Here is a 16,394-nt window from a genome sequence, read left to right on the forward strand (position 1 = left end):
GGCGAACGAGCAAATCAATCTAGTCCTTCCATCGAGGCTTCCCGCACAGCTTGGATGATAGAGTTCACGTCCATTGGAGTTGTAGAGTAGATACATACATTAATGACGGCCACCGGCATCAATATTCGAACATTAATTTCAACATTTTTAGTTTTCTTATTGGCTACAGGTCATGTGATTACTCTAAAGCGCGCACAATCCAAATTCAAACCTAGATTTACCAGTCCCTCTATTGCCTCTATCGACGGTTTGCCTCATGGAGGGGCTGGTCACCAGTCTAGCTCTACTAGGTGAGACGCGTCATCGAAGGTGTTGCGTCATAGGCTGCGTCATATGCTGCGTAAGCGTCATGCTTGCGGTGGAATACTATTGGGTGGAATCTGTCCTCGACAGTACATCTAACTGTCGGTACCTGTTCTTTCGTCAAGCTCTACGTAGCGTACACTGCTCAACGTTGCAACGTTCAACGTTCAATTGTTAGTCTTAGCCTGAGGGACCAGAAGGTCATCATATCCTGTGATCAACCTGTAGGTAAGGTCGTCTCGGACTCACGCGCAAGGTAGTATATAATGCGGTTGCATGATTCCATCACGGTATCTTACCCCGCGATCTATGAGATTGTAAAAAATGTTGATCAAACCTAGCTTACTGGTTATTTCGCAGACTTTGCTTGCTTTAGAAGCATCGGCCACCACGAATGCGCCCATCATTGACTTGGGTTATGCTCAGTACCAGGGTTCGGTGGACACAGCTACAAATACCACTAGCTTCCTTGCAATACGGTATGCAGCTCCTCCACTTGGTGCGTCCAGTTTTGTGTAGCGTATACAATGTCAACTCACACACTAAACACGTAGGCAACTTGAGATGGGCAGCTCCGCAGCCTCCACCGACCATCACAGGCGTTCAACAAGCTAACACGCAACCAAATGAATGTTATCAAGCACCCCTGGGCACTGCCTCAACGAATCGTTTCGAAAGCATCTCCTTAAGCAAGAGGGCTGTCAGTCAGTCGGAAGATTGCTTATTTTTAAAGTAAGCCTTATCTTAGAACGATCGCTGAAACTCACAATTTGGCTGCATCCGGTAGCGTATACACCCCAGGAAGTGTGGTTGTGGCCACTCCGTCGGGTGGGCTCCCAGTAGTCGTGTTTATCCACGGAGGAGGGTAAGTAGCATGTGAAATGATCTCCTGTTAGTAAAATTGATATTGTTATAGGTATGTCACGGGAGCTGCGAGTTTATACGATGGTGCAGATCTAATCGTGGAATCGAACTATGGTGTCATCACTGTCATACTCCAGTACCGCCTCGGTTTATTCGGTATGTTTTTCCGACTTTTTCTGGTTTTCAGATTTACCCACTGTCAGCTACTAGGTTTTCTTGCTGGACAAGCGGTCAAAGACGGGGGTGCGCCCAACGCTGGACTACGTACGTGCTCATCAAGTTTTGGCAGTGTTTCGGACTTTAGCTGAACCTTGATCTCAAGTTGACCAAAATTACGCTTTGCAATGGGTACAGGCATACGTGAGCAAAGATATCTACTTTCTTGTCTTGTATTTCAGCTTATAGGAAAGTTACCTGAGATAGATAAGTCAGTTCGGTGGCGACCCTACGAAGGTCACGATTTGGGGACAGTCTGCTGGTGAGTCGTGTTAACTACTCTTGTCACGAATAGCCTTGCTTCCTACCCATCTTTTAGGTGCCGGTTCTGTGATACAGCATGTTGTTGCTCAGGGAGGCAACACGCAACCTCCCCTGTTTAGAGCCGCGATGACGAGTTCCACGTTCATGTCGCCACAATACAATTATAATGACCGTATTCCGGAGGTGATTTTGTCTACGAGATTAAAGTATGTGGTGATCTGAATGCCACTACCAGATACTGTACAGTATCGTCGTGAACGGAACAAAGCGAGTCCTTTCATAGTATTGGCAGTTTCCGAGCTAATGCCCTCAATTCACAGCTGTGGCTCAAGTTCGGATACCCTCTCTTGTGTGCGCGCTGCAGATGTGAATACGCTGGAGACCTTGAACTCTAACATCGACCTTGACGGCTTGTATGGCATGCCCACATTCATCCCTGTTGTGGATGGGACTTTCATCGTGGAAAGACCCACTGTAACACTCAGCAAGGGCCGTCTGAATGGTGTAAGTTCGAAGAAAGAAGCTATCTCAGAACAATACTCATACCCTTCTCTTAGAACTACCTTCTTTCGGTAGTGAACACGCATGAGGGGAACATCATTGTGAATCAATCAACAACATTGGATGTTACAGATATTATCAGGACGACTTTCCCGGACTTCGGTCCTGCTCAAATTACTGGAGCAGCAATGATGTACCAGAACATGGGAAGCAACGTCAACCAGGCAAATCTTGCGATGGGTGAATGTGCGTATGCCCTTCAATGAACTCGCCCCTGCTCCTGATTTCATGAGCGGATTACATAGCAATGTTCGTCTGCCCTACTTATTATATGCTCGAAGCTTTCGGAGAACGAGCGTGGAAGGTAAGTTCAAGGTAAGTCACAATTATGTATGCTCAACAGAAGCAGGGCGAGTTTGCAATTCCACCTGGCCTGCATGGAGATGATGTTGGAGAGTACTTCACTTCGTATTTGTAAGCCGGTGTGAAGGGTCACCACGTACTCTGATACACACTGTTTCAGGGATGGTCCTTTATACAATAATTCTCAATTCATCACTTCCTTTTCGAATTCCTTCATGGCTATGGCCATGTTTGAGACTCCTGACCACAGATACACCCCAGGAGATATCACACCTTCCTGGAAGATATGGAGACAAGGTTTCACAGAGATGATCTTCAACGAGACTTCTGAGGGAGCACCTCATGTGTACGTTTCTAAGACCGACATGGCCTTACTTGAGCGTTGCACGTGAGTACTATATCATATATACTATGCGCGCACGGTGCTGAGCTAAATGCATATAGCTACTGGCGAAGTGTGACGGCGTATTCGGCGCAGTGAACGGGAATGAAGCTTTGTTACCCGAGTGACTTGATCAGGCGTAGGGTCGTCATCTCCCACATGTGTAGCTATATGTTTTCAGTGCAGATTCACTGGTGCCAGTTCATTCAGGATCATTCAAGTGCGACCACGGTCCATTTCCTAGCAAGCTATAGTGCAGATTATGTCGGGACACTTTCCCCCGACTTCGGTCCTGCTTAGATTGCCGGGAGACTGATGATGTACCAGAACAGTGGACACAGCTTCGACCAGGCAAATCCTGTGATGGGAAATGGAATGATGTCCTGCAATTCCTGTTGATGCAGGATGGTCCTGCATACAATAATTTATCGCCGCTTTTAAAATTCATTCATGATTATGACCATCCACGAGACTCCTGACGACAGATACGCCCAGGCAGTTATCGCACATTCCTGGAAGTCCTGGTGACACGGTTTTACAGAGATGATCTTTAACCAGACGTCCGAGAGAGTACATACCTCAATTCCAGGACCGACATGCCCTTGCTTGTCAATATGGATCTGAAAGAATTGTTGCCAGGAAGTGAAGATATATACTGCACAAAGTCTGTGACCCTAGCCTTGCGGTGCTCCAAAGCACTCTTCATACATACCTGGTGTCAGCTGAAACCTGACGTAGTGATCGATGCTACTGAGATCGAAGTCGAGCAGCTAACAACTGACGAGGAACGTTTGGCAGTTGCCGACTGCGTGTCGGTGAATTTGTAACCCCATATGTGATGCGCGTTAACTGTCAAGCTTTGAAGGACACAGACCTGCCACCACCACTAGCCTGAGTAAGCGTCTTAATCCCACTCTAATCATCGGCCGTCTTCATCTCTGCGCATTCATTGCAAGTCATCGACTACTAGTGCATACTGAATTCCCTTTGAACTCGCCAATAAAATTGGTTTTTGATGTCGATTTCTTGTAACAAACTGCTGCGTGTCTCAATCTCAGGCTGGTTAAGATTAAGTGCAGTACCGCTGCCACGCTTTGCAGCGATTCCTTCCTAGTCTATTGGCGCTGGGCAACTGCAACGGGTGCGTGCAGTGCTGGTGCCCTCTCAGACGAGCGCTAAGTCGTCCTTCAACGTTTCAACTGCATTCCATCACTATCCAACGAGTTTTCCACAACACTGGCACTGTTCCAGTATACTTACATCCATTCAATCTCAAATAAGTAGCTCTTACACCTTACAGTTTCAATCGCTCCACAGCAAGTTGCAGGGTTTGATCAGTTGCCCAGCTAATCGCTGTTGGACAGACTTACAGTTACTACGCCAAATCATCGTTTCACGACTCTATTACCCGTCCTCAAGAGATTCAATTTGCATCTTAGTCTTTGATCCTTGGATCGGCGTCTTCAGTTATTCCGTTCCATCCCACCATCTGTGTTGCGAGTATCCTCATTCTCTTGTCAAGAATCGATGTCAGTGTATATCCATCTCTTATCCCTTCTCGTTGTCTGATCTCATTAACAGTTATTGGATATGTCTGAAGGAACTTGGGAGAAATTGTCCCAGGTCGCTGTCAAGGGTGCTGAATATAACTCTCGTGAACGCCACCCTCATCCGAAATGTTTGGAAGGCACCCGGGTGGTCCTTCTCAAATACATCTACGCATTACTAGACAAGAAAGAAAAGAATCAGATCATTTGGCTGCACGGCACAGCGGGCGTCGGAAAGTCTGCCGTCGCATTCACGGTAGCTGAAAGGATGAAAGGATTGAAAGTGACAGAGCAGACTCGTATAGAGACACGACTCGCAGGAACATTCTTTTTCTCCCGCAAGCACACGAAACGGCGCACGACCGGTTATTTCTTTGCGACGCTTGCCTACCAGTTGGCCAGCAATTTCCCCAGCGTCAGGACGCATGTGAATAGAGCTATCCTCGAGAACCCTGCCCTTCTAGACCCCGACAAGCCTGTTCGCGATCAGATGGAAGGCTTGTTTCTCCGACCACTCAGGAACCTTCAAGGTAGACTACGCGAATGCGGCAGTCCGCCTTTGGTGTTCATTGTCGATGCCCTTGATGAATGCACATCCGGAACCCTCGATCAACCCGCATTCGAATGCTTTGATGAAGACAAATCTGAAAGCGAGCTTGCTGAACTCATATCCCTACTCGCTCAAGCTCTTCACGATCCTGAACTGCCCGTGACTCACATTCTAGTCACAAGTCGCTCGAAAAGGCATATTCGTGAAGTCATGCAGAATGAACATGTGCGCCCGCTGGTGGGCGAGATACCAGTGAACATTTCTGGCGAGGGTGTTGCTACCACCATCTCGCTAGACGGCGCAGATGTTGATGAAGACATCTATCGTTTCTTTGAGGATTCCTTCAGAAAACTGGAGCTTAGCTATTCCACCTTCCCACAGCCAACAAAGGCTGAACTTGAACGGCTAGCGAGCCGAGCGGGTAGACGTTTCATCGTGGCAACTACAATGATGAAGTTTATCGATGATCGATACAACGATCCCCGCAACCAGCTTGAACTCATGCTCGAATTGAGTAGTCAACTGCTTCCGGGAACGGAGGTGTACAAATTATACGACCTTATCCTCTCCACATGCGCTGACCCGACGTTGGCATACATGCACTTGTCCGTTGTTGCCGTCCTTGCAGATCCTCTACCAATCTCACAAATATCGGAACTTCTTGGCCCTGGTCAGGGCAGGGACGTAGACAAAGTCCTGGTGCAGCTACGGTCTGTAATAGATCTTCCTACCGACAGCAGTCTCCCCGTGAATATCTATCACTCGTCCGTTCGCGACTATGTTTCCCACCGCTCAAACTGCTGCCTTCGCCAAGTACAAGACACCCCATCACCCCACTCCCTACTCGCATTTTCCTCTCTCCACTTGATGGTGCGCGAGATTCCAGAAAGCACGGCCCTCTTGGATGCGCTCTCAAAATTGAAGAAGCATAGCCAGGCTATGCAACCCCAGGATCCCCAGAACTTAAAACGCACATTGTCCTTCACGTCCCAGCCACCAGAGCCAATGCAAGTGCTTATAACTTTGTTATGGCTTCGGGGGAATTACCGTTCAGAGTTACAGTTCTGGCTGGATACCCCGGACGGGTGTGCCTGGCTGCAGATAGAGGCTGGGCGAGATTGGTTGCAGACCACGGTCGGGCAAGACTGGTTACTGACCGACGGGGGGAAAGAGTGGTTGCGGACCCAGGGCGCCTATGATTGGCTGAAGACAGTAGCCGGGCGAGATTGGCTGCAGACCACGGCCGGGCAAGACTGGTTGCTGACCGACGGGGGGAAAGAGTGGTTGCGGACTCAGGACGCTTATGATTGGCTGGAGACAGAGGCCGGGCGAGACTGGTTGCATACCACTGCCGGGCAAGACTGGTTGCCGACCGACGGGGGGAACGAGTGGTTGCGGACTCAGGGCGCCCATGATTGGCTGGAGACAGAGGCCGGGCGAGATTGGTTGCAGACCACGGCCGGGCAAGACTGGTTGCCGACCGACGGGGGGAAAGGATGGTTGCGGACCAAGGGCGCCTATGATTGGCTGAAGACAGTAGCCGGGCGAGATTGGCTGCAGACCACGGCCGGGCAAGACTGGTTGCTGACCGACGGGGGGAAAGAGTGGTTGCGGACTCAGGACGCTTATGATTGGCTGGAGACAGAGGCCGGGCGAGACTGGTTGCATACCACTGCCGGGCAAGACTGGTTGCCGACCGACGGGGGGAACGAGTGGTTGCGGACCAAGGGCGCCGGGCAAGACTGGTTGCTGACCGAAGGGGGGGAAGAGTGGTTGCAGACCACGGCTGGGCAAGACTGGCTGCAGACCGGGGTCAGGCGACTCTGGTTTCGGACCTTGATTCCACCCCAGATATCACCATCCCTCCAGCGAATGGCAAGTATTCGAAAATCGCCACGTTATCATATGTCTATACCGCCAAGTTGTTATATGTCTTACTCGCCACGTCTTCAACTATTGCCACGTCCTCAACTATTGCCACGTCCCCAGCAGCATTGGCTGCAGACCCCACTTGTAGGAGGCTGGTTGAATGCTATGGATGTGAGTTACTGGTTGCAAAAGAATGGGCGAAACTGGTTGCAGACCGAGAATGGACGAAACTGGCTGCAGAATGAGGGCGGGAGAGACTTCCTGCAGAATGAGGGCGGGAGAGACTTCCTGCAGACCCAGAGCTGGCGAGACTGGTTGCAGACCCAGAGCGGGCGAGACTGGCAGCAGACCCAGAGCGGGCGAGACTGGTTACAAACCCAGAGCGGGCAAGACTGGTTGCAGACACCCCACGGTCAAGCGTGGCGGTTGACCACTGTCTGGGTGACTATGGAAGAATTCTCGAGTACTTTCGAGGCAATCAGAGAGCATACAATCGCTCCAGAATCGTCTTTGCAGCCAGCTTTTCAAGCAATCCAGCTTTTCAAGACCCTGCCGGATTTCTTGATGTACCCAGTGTTTCTGGCGTTAAGGCACCAGAATCATTCCACCACAGTATTACCAGACATGGAGATCATTTATGCTATGAAAGCCTTTTCGAGTGTCGCAGATGAAGCACGGAAACAAAGCCAATCAGCTTCAGGCGCCCTCAATTACGCATGTCAAAATTGGGCCATTCATCTGTTGCGAACTCCGAAACCGTGGGATGAGAGGCTCGCCCACATGTTTCAGTCTTTCTGGAATCGTAATATTGTCTCCTGGCTCGAAAGGCAGTGGTGTTTGAAGGATTTGTCGTCTTGCCTCGCTATTTTGTCTGACGCCGAGAAACTTGCAAAGGTGCTTGTGTTCATAATGGTTTCCTAGACTCACAATCTGACCTGTGCTTATAGGAACATCTCCCAGCTCCTGGGTCATATCAGTAATCATTCTGAACCTGCTGGTTTTATGCCACACGTCATACCAGGTCTTGTTATCCCACGCATAGATTTCTTGCTGTCAAGAAACCCAAGTGTTCGTAGTACCATACCCAAACCATACCACGTATTTGTATTTTCTCCATCTCCAAGTTGAAAATCCGATGGGGGAGCAGAAACATCTTTGTAATTTTACAGTTCCTCTCGTGGCATGCTGGTTGGCTAATTCGCAAAAACCAAACGTCGTCGAATATCATGCTATGTATATCATGTGTGTAGCGACCATCCTTGACTCAGTACTCAGTCAGGAGCTCAGTCAGGAGCTCGTGTGTTCTCGTGCGACGTGATACTAGATAGTAAAGACCGTTCTCGATCTCTTTGATCAAGATATCGGATGTAATGACACTGTGTGACTATCATGCTGTGCGCAAGGAATTCCTCCTGCTACAATTCCTACAATATCTGAATCAGGCATACTAAACGAAGATCACTGCCTCGAGCATTGTCCTGCCAATACGACCCGCAGTGAAGATTCTATCGAAAACCAAGAAACGCTGTGTCGGACTGCGCGTCGACATCAGATATTGGAAAGTGCAAGATCTTTTCCCCTAAAAGTCGATCAGTAGACCTCTACCACAACATTTGGAGATGGTCATCGTACATGCAATCAACCTCCAGCAGCTTCCGACATTTCGGCATGAAGATATGGCCATGAGTAGTAAGGTCAAGGCGAACGACATCAAACCATAGCCGATCAGGGTTAATGACGTGCTTTCAGTCGTTGGCATCTGTGACAGATTCACGGATACAGGCGCCACTCCGAAGCGTAAAACTTCTGTGTGTTCTGAAGAGTTGAGGGTCCACGATCCATATCTTCGTCTGAAGGGGGCTGAAAAGCATTGACGATGGACGCAGTAACGCGTGTCAAGAAGATGTGGCACGATCGCGTGCCAATAAGATGTGGCTAGAGAACACGAGTAGTACGGGGGGATTACGGATGAAAGCCACTGGTTTACTGAAGGATTACCGTTCTATGAATCCACGTCATAGTAGCTGAATTGGCTCGACGATCCGAGTATAAGTCAGCGATCCATGAAGAGGGGAGTACCAGTGATAGTGGAGGTGGTCGGTTCCATGAAGTAGTCTTGTCGAGTGGCATTACTGTCACTTGAGATGACAATGCACAGTTCGCTGGTAGCTTAGCACTTTGGATCAACGAATTTGCGAGATGAAGCGCGGTTTGTTCGGGAAAAGGATCAGGTGGACGAAGTAGCTTGGAAGATTTATAAATTGTATCTCTCGAACGACACTCCAGGATGATGCTCTGCGAAGTGGTAAAGCTAAACAGTACTTGGGGCAGGACTCAGGACTCACCTCCTGTATGCCCTTGAAAAGCCATCCCGTGGTGACAATACACCATGAAATCAAACCGGGCCTGTTAGTCTCTTCATTTCGCGCCCTGAACGCTTTCAGCCAACGTTCACGTGGATCAAACCTAGGTGAAGTAATACTAATTAGTGCAAGATCGATGATGGAGATACTTGAGATAGATCCATGAAATGCATATGGTCGATGCTAGCATAGGAATGATATAAACGCATCGCAAACACTATATTTGCGTGCATTTATACCATTCCTACCCTCCATTTCCTGCTATTGCCCAGGCTCGAGAGAAAACACAGATCAACTTCCCACATCAAGAAGGGTATGAAATGGGAACATCGAAAAGCTGAACAAAACTGTAGACAGGACGTCTCCCGTAACAGACGGATATCAAGATCTCCGAGCGCTGCCTCTATGCGATCTTACCCAAGAGTCTACCTTGCTCTTGTCTCCAACGAGTCCATGCTCAGCCTTCAAATGCCGCCGAAGCCTCATCATATGCACACGTTAAGATACGATGGCAGTGCGCTGAAGAGCCGGAAAGCGGAATTTCCAGAGGCAATAGCAGTAGGTCCTCAACGTTGGGGTATGGACACCATATGGTTTTTGACGTCGGCATGCGACTGCGGGGAGAATAAGCGTGTTCGGTGATGCGATCGATGCTCAAGTGCGCTATTGAGTCTGCCGATTCATTGTCAGGACAGTCAGTATCAGCGTCAGTGGTTGTAGCACCATCTGACTCGGATGGATCTGCGACAGATTGATCGCTCCTTGCGCTATGGATCTTGGCCAGATGCCTGTCGAGGAGCTTTTTATAGCTAAAGGCACTGGAGTAATGTTGATGTGGGCAGACATGATTTCTGTGGCCCAAATGAATCACGTTGTGCGTCGTGAGGGCTTTCATCTGTGCATGACATTAGAAATGATTGGAAAGAAACATCCATCAACGATCTTACAGATTTGAATTCTTTCCTGCATTTGTCGCATTTCCAGTCTCTGCCCACTTCTCCGCCGCGTCTACGTTTGCGAGGCAAGTCTGTTGCTTCTGATGGTTCTACGTCCGCTAGGACAGCCTCTAGCTCTTGTTGTTCGTGTAGTTTCTGATGAGCGCGTAGATTGTGTTGGGAAGCGAAGATTTGTCTGTTGCATGAGAAATGCATGCATGTTGGAGGGTGGCCCTGGGTGGGCCTCGCGTATATGAGCCTGGAGGATATCCATATCGGGTAATATGTAGAGTCAGTGTTGGATGAAGGTAAACAGTTTGGGCGTGCACACGTACAACGTTTATCTGAATGAATGATAGATCATCATGCACACGGACCCAAAAAGTGTACGAATCGTCGTGAGTCTTGACGTGACTTTTGAGTTTGTGGCTCGTATTGAAGAATTTGGTGCACCCTGGATGTGTGCACGTGTAAAATTTCGTACCTGGGGGCAGTGCGTGTGCTTGGTAGGTACGAGATCGCAGTTGATGGTGCTTGGCAAACACCTCGTTGCAGCCCTCTACCGTGCACTGAGCGCACGCAATTAGTGCGGATGGCCTGGATAGTGAGATAGCACGCACAGCATCCGGTTAAGCCCCACTGTGCGTATTCTCGTGCACATGGAGGTGCCGGAAGGTCCTGATTCCTGAACCGTTTCCGACAGATTGTTACATACGTAAGGGTGTTCTGACTCGGGAAGATGGCTTTTTGCGTGTGCTTGGAAATGGGAATGCACAGTGGGTGTAAAAAAAATCGCCACGTCACCTCTCCTGTATGGGACCTTATGTGCTCTGCTAACCTACCTTTGAGTAAGACTTTGTGTATCCAGAATACGTGCAAGGATGGCGGGCTTTCTTTGAGGAAGGCTCAGCTGGGGTATCGTAAACGGTGAGATTCGCAGTTGAGGTCGATGGCTCGGGTCGTGGACTCGCAGAAATGTCACTGCTGTGTAAAACATATCTAGTGGCCTTGCGTTTCCCACTGAGCAGTGAGGACTGTCGTCGATGACAGCACGAGCAACATCCTGATCACTGGCAGCCCGCTGATAAGCGCACTTGGTTATAAATTATGGAAACGGAGAAGAAACGAGCTTGAATTTCAGCTACTTTCTTGATGAGCACCACTGAGTGACTGGACAAAATGTTACGACACATTTTCTTGAGTGGATATTGATCACTTCTTCTATGGCACATCACCAGGCTCAACTAGGGTAAACAAACACAACAAAACAACCCATTATGTAATAGGTACTCGCGGTGCCTGGCCCTGAGATTCACCAACGTCATTTGTCAGCGAGTCTGTGTCATCTCACTTGACACAACATCTGTTGAAGCAGCCCTGCGAGTGGAATAGCTTCTCACGACTCACGCGCATGAGCCTCTTTGCCCGAGTAACATCACCAATTAGCAATTCTGTCATTCTCCATTGTTGGCTCTAGCTGGTGGTCAGACGTGGCCTATTGTGAAAAAAGTAGGGAGGGATTGATGACTCTGCTGTTTACCATAACTCTCCCAGATGTGTAGCTATAAGTCTTCATTGCAAACGGGCATCTAACAGCATCTATTTCGGCGATGTAGATTCATTGTTACCCAATGGTGTCACTGTCATTCTCAATGCAACCGCTAAAGTTCATTTGCAAGTAAGCTGCATATTTTTTACGAGAATTCACTACCGAGTTGTTCAAGTGCACTGCGACCGAAGTCTATTTGCAAGCTATCAACGACTGGCCGCTTTCTCGTTAGGTAGAAACTTTCCTCTTGGGCGAGGCATACGCTCAATACTAATGTCAAATTAGTGTCAATCATGTAGCTGTCGTTTCATCGTGAAACTCGGAACAGTATATCTAATTGTCGGTATCTGTTCTTTCGTCAAGCTCTACTAGGACGTAACGCATGTCCTCAACTGTTCAACGTTCTGTCAGTCTTAGCCTGAGGGACCAGAGGGTCATCATGTCCTGTGATCAACCTGTCACAGAGAGTAGGTAAGGTCGTCTCGGACCCCCTCACGCACAAGGTATATAATGCGGTTCAATGATTCCATCACGGTATCTTACCCCGCGATCTACGAGACTGAAAAAAATGTTGATCAAAGCTAACCTACTGGTTATTTCGCAGACTTTGCTTGCTTTAGAAGCATTGGCCACCACGAATGCGCCCATCGTTGACTTGGGTTATGCTCAGTACCAGGGTTCGGTGGACACAGCTACGAATACTACTAGCTTCCTTGGAGTACGGTACGCAGCTCCTCCACTTGGTGCGTCCAGTTTCGTGTAGCGCATACAATGTCAACTCACACTAAACACGTAGGCAACTTGAGATGGGCAGCTCCGCAGCCTCCACCGACCATCACAGGCGTTCAACAAGCTAACACGCAACCAAATGAATGTTATCAAGCACCCCTGGGCAATGCTTCCACGAATCCTTTCGAAAGCATCTCTTTAAGCAAGAGGGATGTCAGTCAGTCGGAGGATTGCTTATTTTTAAAGTAAGCCTTATCTTTGAACGATCACTGAAACTCACAATTTGGCTGCATCCGGTAGCGTATACACCCCAGGAAGTGTGGTTGTGGCCACTCCGTCGGGTGGGCTCCCAGTAGTCGTGTTTATTCACGGAGGAGGGTAAGTAGTGTGTGAAATAATCTCTTGTTAGTAAAATTAATATTGTTATAGGTATATTTTAGGAGCTGCGAGTTTATACGATGGCGCAGATCTAATCGTGGAATCGAACTATGGTGTCATCACTGTCATACTCCAGTACCGCCTCGGTTTATTCGGTATGTTTTTCCGACTTTCTGGTTTTCAGATGTACCCACTGTCAGCTAGGTTTTCTGGCTGGACAAGCTGTCAAAGACGGGGGTGCGCCCAACGCTGGATTACGTACGTGCTCATTAAGTCTTGGCAGTGTTTCGGACTTTAGCTGAACCTTAATCTCAAGTTGACCAAAATTACGCTTTGCAATGGGTACAGGCATATGTAAGCAAAGATATCTACTTGCGTGTCTTGTATTTCAGCTGATATGAAACTTACCTGAGATAGATAAGTCAGTTCGGTGGCGACCCTACGAAGGTCACGATTTGGGGACAGTCTGCTGGTGAGTTGTGTTAACTACTCTTGTCACGAATAGCCTTGCTTCCTACTCGTCTTTTTCAGGCGCCGGTTCTGTGATACAGCATGTTGTTGCTCAGGGAGGCAACACGCAACCTCCCCTGTTTAGAGCCGCGATGACGAGTTCCACGTTCATGTCGTCACAATACAATTATAATGACCGTATTCCTGAGGTGATTTTGTCTATGAGATTAACGTATGTGGTGATCTGAATGCCACTACCAGATACTGTACAGTATGGTCGTGAACGGAACAAAGCGAGTCCTTCCATAGTCAATATTTGGCCGTTCCCGAGCTAATGCCCTTAACTCACAGCTGTGGCTCAAGTTCGGATACCCTCTCTTGCGTGCGCGCTGCAGACGTAAATACGCTGGAAACCTTGAACTCTAATATCAACCTTGACGGCTTCTATGGCATGCTCACATTCGTCCCTGTTGTGGACGGGACTTTCATCGTGGAAAGACCCACTGTAACACTCAGCAAGGGCCGTCTGAATGGTGTAAGTTCGATGAAAGAAGCCATCTCAGAGCAACACTCATACCCTTCTTTTAGAACTACCTTCTTTCGGTAGTGAACACGCATGAGGGGAACATCATTGTGAATCAATCAACAACGTTGGATGTTACAGATTTTATCAGGACAATTTACCCGGACTTTGGTCCTGCTCAGATTACTGGAGCAGCGATGATGTACCAGAACATGGGAAGCAACGTCAACCAGGCAAATCTTGTGATGGGTGAATGTGCGTATGTCCTTCGGTGAACTCGCCCCTGCTCCTGACTTCATGAGTGGATTTAGCAATGTTCGTCTGCCCTACTTATTATATGCTCGAAGCTTTCGGAGAACGAGCGTGGAAGGTAAGTTCAAGGTAAGTCACAATTATGTATGCTTAGCAGAAGCAGGGCGAGTTTGCAATTCCACCTGGCCTGCATGGAGATGATGTTGGAGAGTACTTCACTTCGTATTTGTAAGCCGGTGTGAAGGGTCACTATCTACTCTGATACACATCGTTTCAGGGATGGTCCTTTATACAATAATTCTCAGTTCATCACTTCCTTTTCGAATTCCTTCATGGCTATGGCCATGTTTGAGACTCCTGACCACAGATACACCCCAGGAGATATCACACCTTCCTGGGAGACATGGAGCCAAGGTTTCACAGAGATGATCTTCAACGAGACTTCTGAGGGAGCACCTGATGTGTACATTTCCAAGACCGACATGGCCTTACTCGAGCGTTGCACGTGAGTACTATACCATATATACTATGCGTACATGGTGCTGAGCTAAATGCATGTAGCTACTGGCGAAGTGTGACGGCGTATTCGGCGCAGTGAATGGGAATGAAACTTTGTTGCCCGAGTGACTTGATCAGGCGTAGGGTCGTCATCTCCCACATGTGTAGCTATAGGTTTTCAGTGCAGATTCACTGGTGCCAGTTCATTCAGGATTCGAGTGCGACCACGGTCCATTTCCTAGCAAGATAAAGTGCAGATTATGTCGGGACACTTTCCCCCGACTTCGGTCCTGCTCAGATTGCCGGGAGACTGATGATGTACCAGAATAGTGGACGCAGCTTCGACTAGGCAAATCCTGTGATGGAAAATGGGAGTATGTCGCAATCCCTGTTACAGATTTATAAGTTGATTCAGCGATATCATTTACCCTGGTTGTTATCTGACTCCTGACAACAGATACGCCCAGGCAGTTATCGCACATTCCTGGAAGTCCTGGTGACACGGTTTTATAGAGATAATCTTTAACAAGACGTCCGAGAGAGTACATACCTCAATTCCAGAACGACATGCTCTTGCTTGTCGATAATTAAGAATATGGATCTGGAAGAATTGCTATCAGGAAGTGAAGATATGTACTGCGCGAAGTCTGTGACCCTGGTCTTGCGGCGCTCCAAAGCATTCTTCATATATACCTGGTGTCAGCTGAAACCTGACGTAGTGATCGATGCTACTGAAGTCAAAGTCGAGCAGCTAACAGCTGACTAGGAACGTCTTGCAGTTGCCGGAGACCAGTCGGAGGTGCAAAGTGATGACGGTAAGACTGACGAAGCCAAGGATGCCCATGATAAAGAGGTGGTCTCGGCTGTTCGACAAGATGCTCTCAACACTAGCAAAGCAATTACCTGCGTGTGACCCGCGCACCCACAGGTACTACCGACGGGTAGAACCGTACCCATATCACTTGACCCGGGACGGGTCATAACCCTATTTCTCAGCAACTTACCCGTGGGTAGCACCCGGATGTAAGCCTCCCGGGTCGATCAATGTCATGTCAGGCCCTATAGCTGAGCGCTGATGCGCTGCATTCGGAGAGGCAGTAAAATGAAAAGGGGGAGCGTGCCGCGTGCCTGGCCACTCAGTCAGGCTCAGTCTCGCAACGCATGTCAAGTAGAAATGACATAACTAGTAACCCTGCAGAACAGATATCGTTATTTCTTAGAGCGGTGCGATCATCAATCTTAGCGAGTATCTGGACAACCAAACAGACGCGCCATAGTCTAACAAAAAATTGTGGGGACTGACAACGTGCAGCATGATGACACCAAGGATAACTGTACCTCTTTCCTCCGGTACGTCAACCAGTAGTGGTATTGCTGCATCAATCCCTCGCCACAAGTGACCGCAGGTTCCCACTGGCGGTAGACGGCACATCGAACACAATCACCATCGACGCTTAATTCGGAGCCTTCCCGAGAAGACAAGTTACGAGGAAGGTGACCAGTTCTCTTCTCTGAATGGGTTGTTGCACCAAGGGGACATTCGATTGACTGTGACTGTGCAATGGTTAATGTAATTTCGTCTAGACGGAGAACGTTACACCGAGTATCCCTGAAAGGTTTTAACTCAAGTGGGATGATATCAACCGGTACCAGCCTGAGTATGGGCTGCGTGAGCTACGTGTCGGTGAAGTTGTAACCCCATATGTGACGCGCGTTAACTGTCAAACTTTGAAGGACACAGACCTTCCACCACCACAAGTACTAAGCGCTTAAGCACTTTCCGCGTCTTACAAGTTACGTACCTGTGTTGCAGCGCGTGGCGCCCCCGCCGCCCACGGAAGTTCAGACGTTCGAATTA

General features: G+C 48.7%; 3 protein-coding genes across 3 annotated transcripts; 2 read left to right on the top strand and 1 right to left on the bottom strand.

Annotated features, from left to right (window-relative positions):
* Window positions 1-627: 627 nt before the first annotated feature.
* DFJ58DRAFT_649992 (Alpha/Beta hydrolase protein) lies at window positions 628-2,992 on the top strand (the record flags this gene model as incomplete). Its single annotated transcript, XM_041381552.1, has 14 exons — window positions 628-802; window positions 858-1,035; window positions 1,091-1,168; window positions 1,241-1,323; window positions 1,378-1,431; window positions 1,490-1,527; window positions 1,591-1,645; window positions 1,703-1,853; window positions 1,968-2,155; window positions 2,224-2,394; window positions 2,454-2,512; window positions 2,558-2,616; window positions 2,672-2,899; window positions 2,956-2,992. 14 exons carry the CDS (start codon window positions 628-630, stop codon window positions 2,990-2,992), a joined length of 1,554 nt encoding a protein of 517 aa, XP_041250513.1.
* Window positions 2,993-9,422: 6,430 nt separating this feature from the next.
* Window positions 9,423-11,219, bottom strand: DFJ58DRAFT_756375 (uncharacterized protein; the record flags this gene model as incomplete). Its single annotated transcript, XM_041388120.1, is given in 9 exon segments — window positions 9,423-9,482; window positions 9,493-9,662; window positions 9,718-10,117; window positions 10,170-10,501; window positions 10,531-10,726; window positions 10,817-10,835; window positions 10,859-10,913; window positions 10,996-11,177; window positions 11,206-11,219. The coding sequence occupies 8 exon segments, from the start codon at window positions 11,217-11,219 to the stop codon at window positions 9,604-9,606; spliced, it is 1,257 nt and encodes a 418-aa protein (XP_041250514.1). The 3' UTR covers window positions 9,423-9,482; window positions 9,493-9,603.
* A 1,055-nt stretch (window positions 11,220-12,274) lies between these two features.
* Window positions 12,275-14,636, top strand: DFJ58DRAFT_872727 (Alpha/Beta hydrolase protein; the record flags this gene model as incomplete). The annotated part of the gene is made up of 15 exons (XM_041394357.1): window positions 12,275-12,449; window positions 12,503-12,680; window positions 12,736-12,813; window positions 12,865-12,968; window positions 13,018-13,071; window positions 13,130-13,167; window positions 13,231-13,285; window positions 13,345-13,472; window positions 13,525-13,571; window positions 13,615-13,798; window positions 13,852-14,041; window positions 14,098-14,156; window positions 14,202-14,260; window positions 14,316-14,543; window positions 14,600-14,636. The coding sequence occupies 15 exons, from the start codon at window positions 12,275-12,277 to the stop codon at window positions 14,634-14,636; spliced, it is 1,614 nt and encodes a 537-aa protein (XP_041250515.1).
* Between the last annotated feature and the right edge of the window lie 1,758 nt (window positions 14,637-16,394).

This window comes from Suillus subalutaceus (assembly GCF_016647625.1).
Source record: "Suillus subalutaceus strain FC151 chromosome Unknown DFJ58scaffold_3, whole genome shotgun sequence".
Lineage (NCBI taxonomy): Eukaryota > Fungi > Basidiomycota > Agaricomycetes > Boletales > Suillaceae > Suillus > Suillus subalutaceus.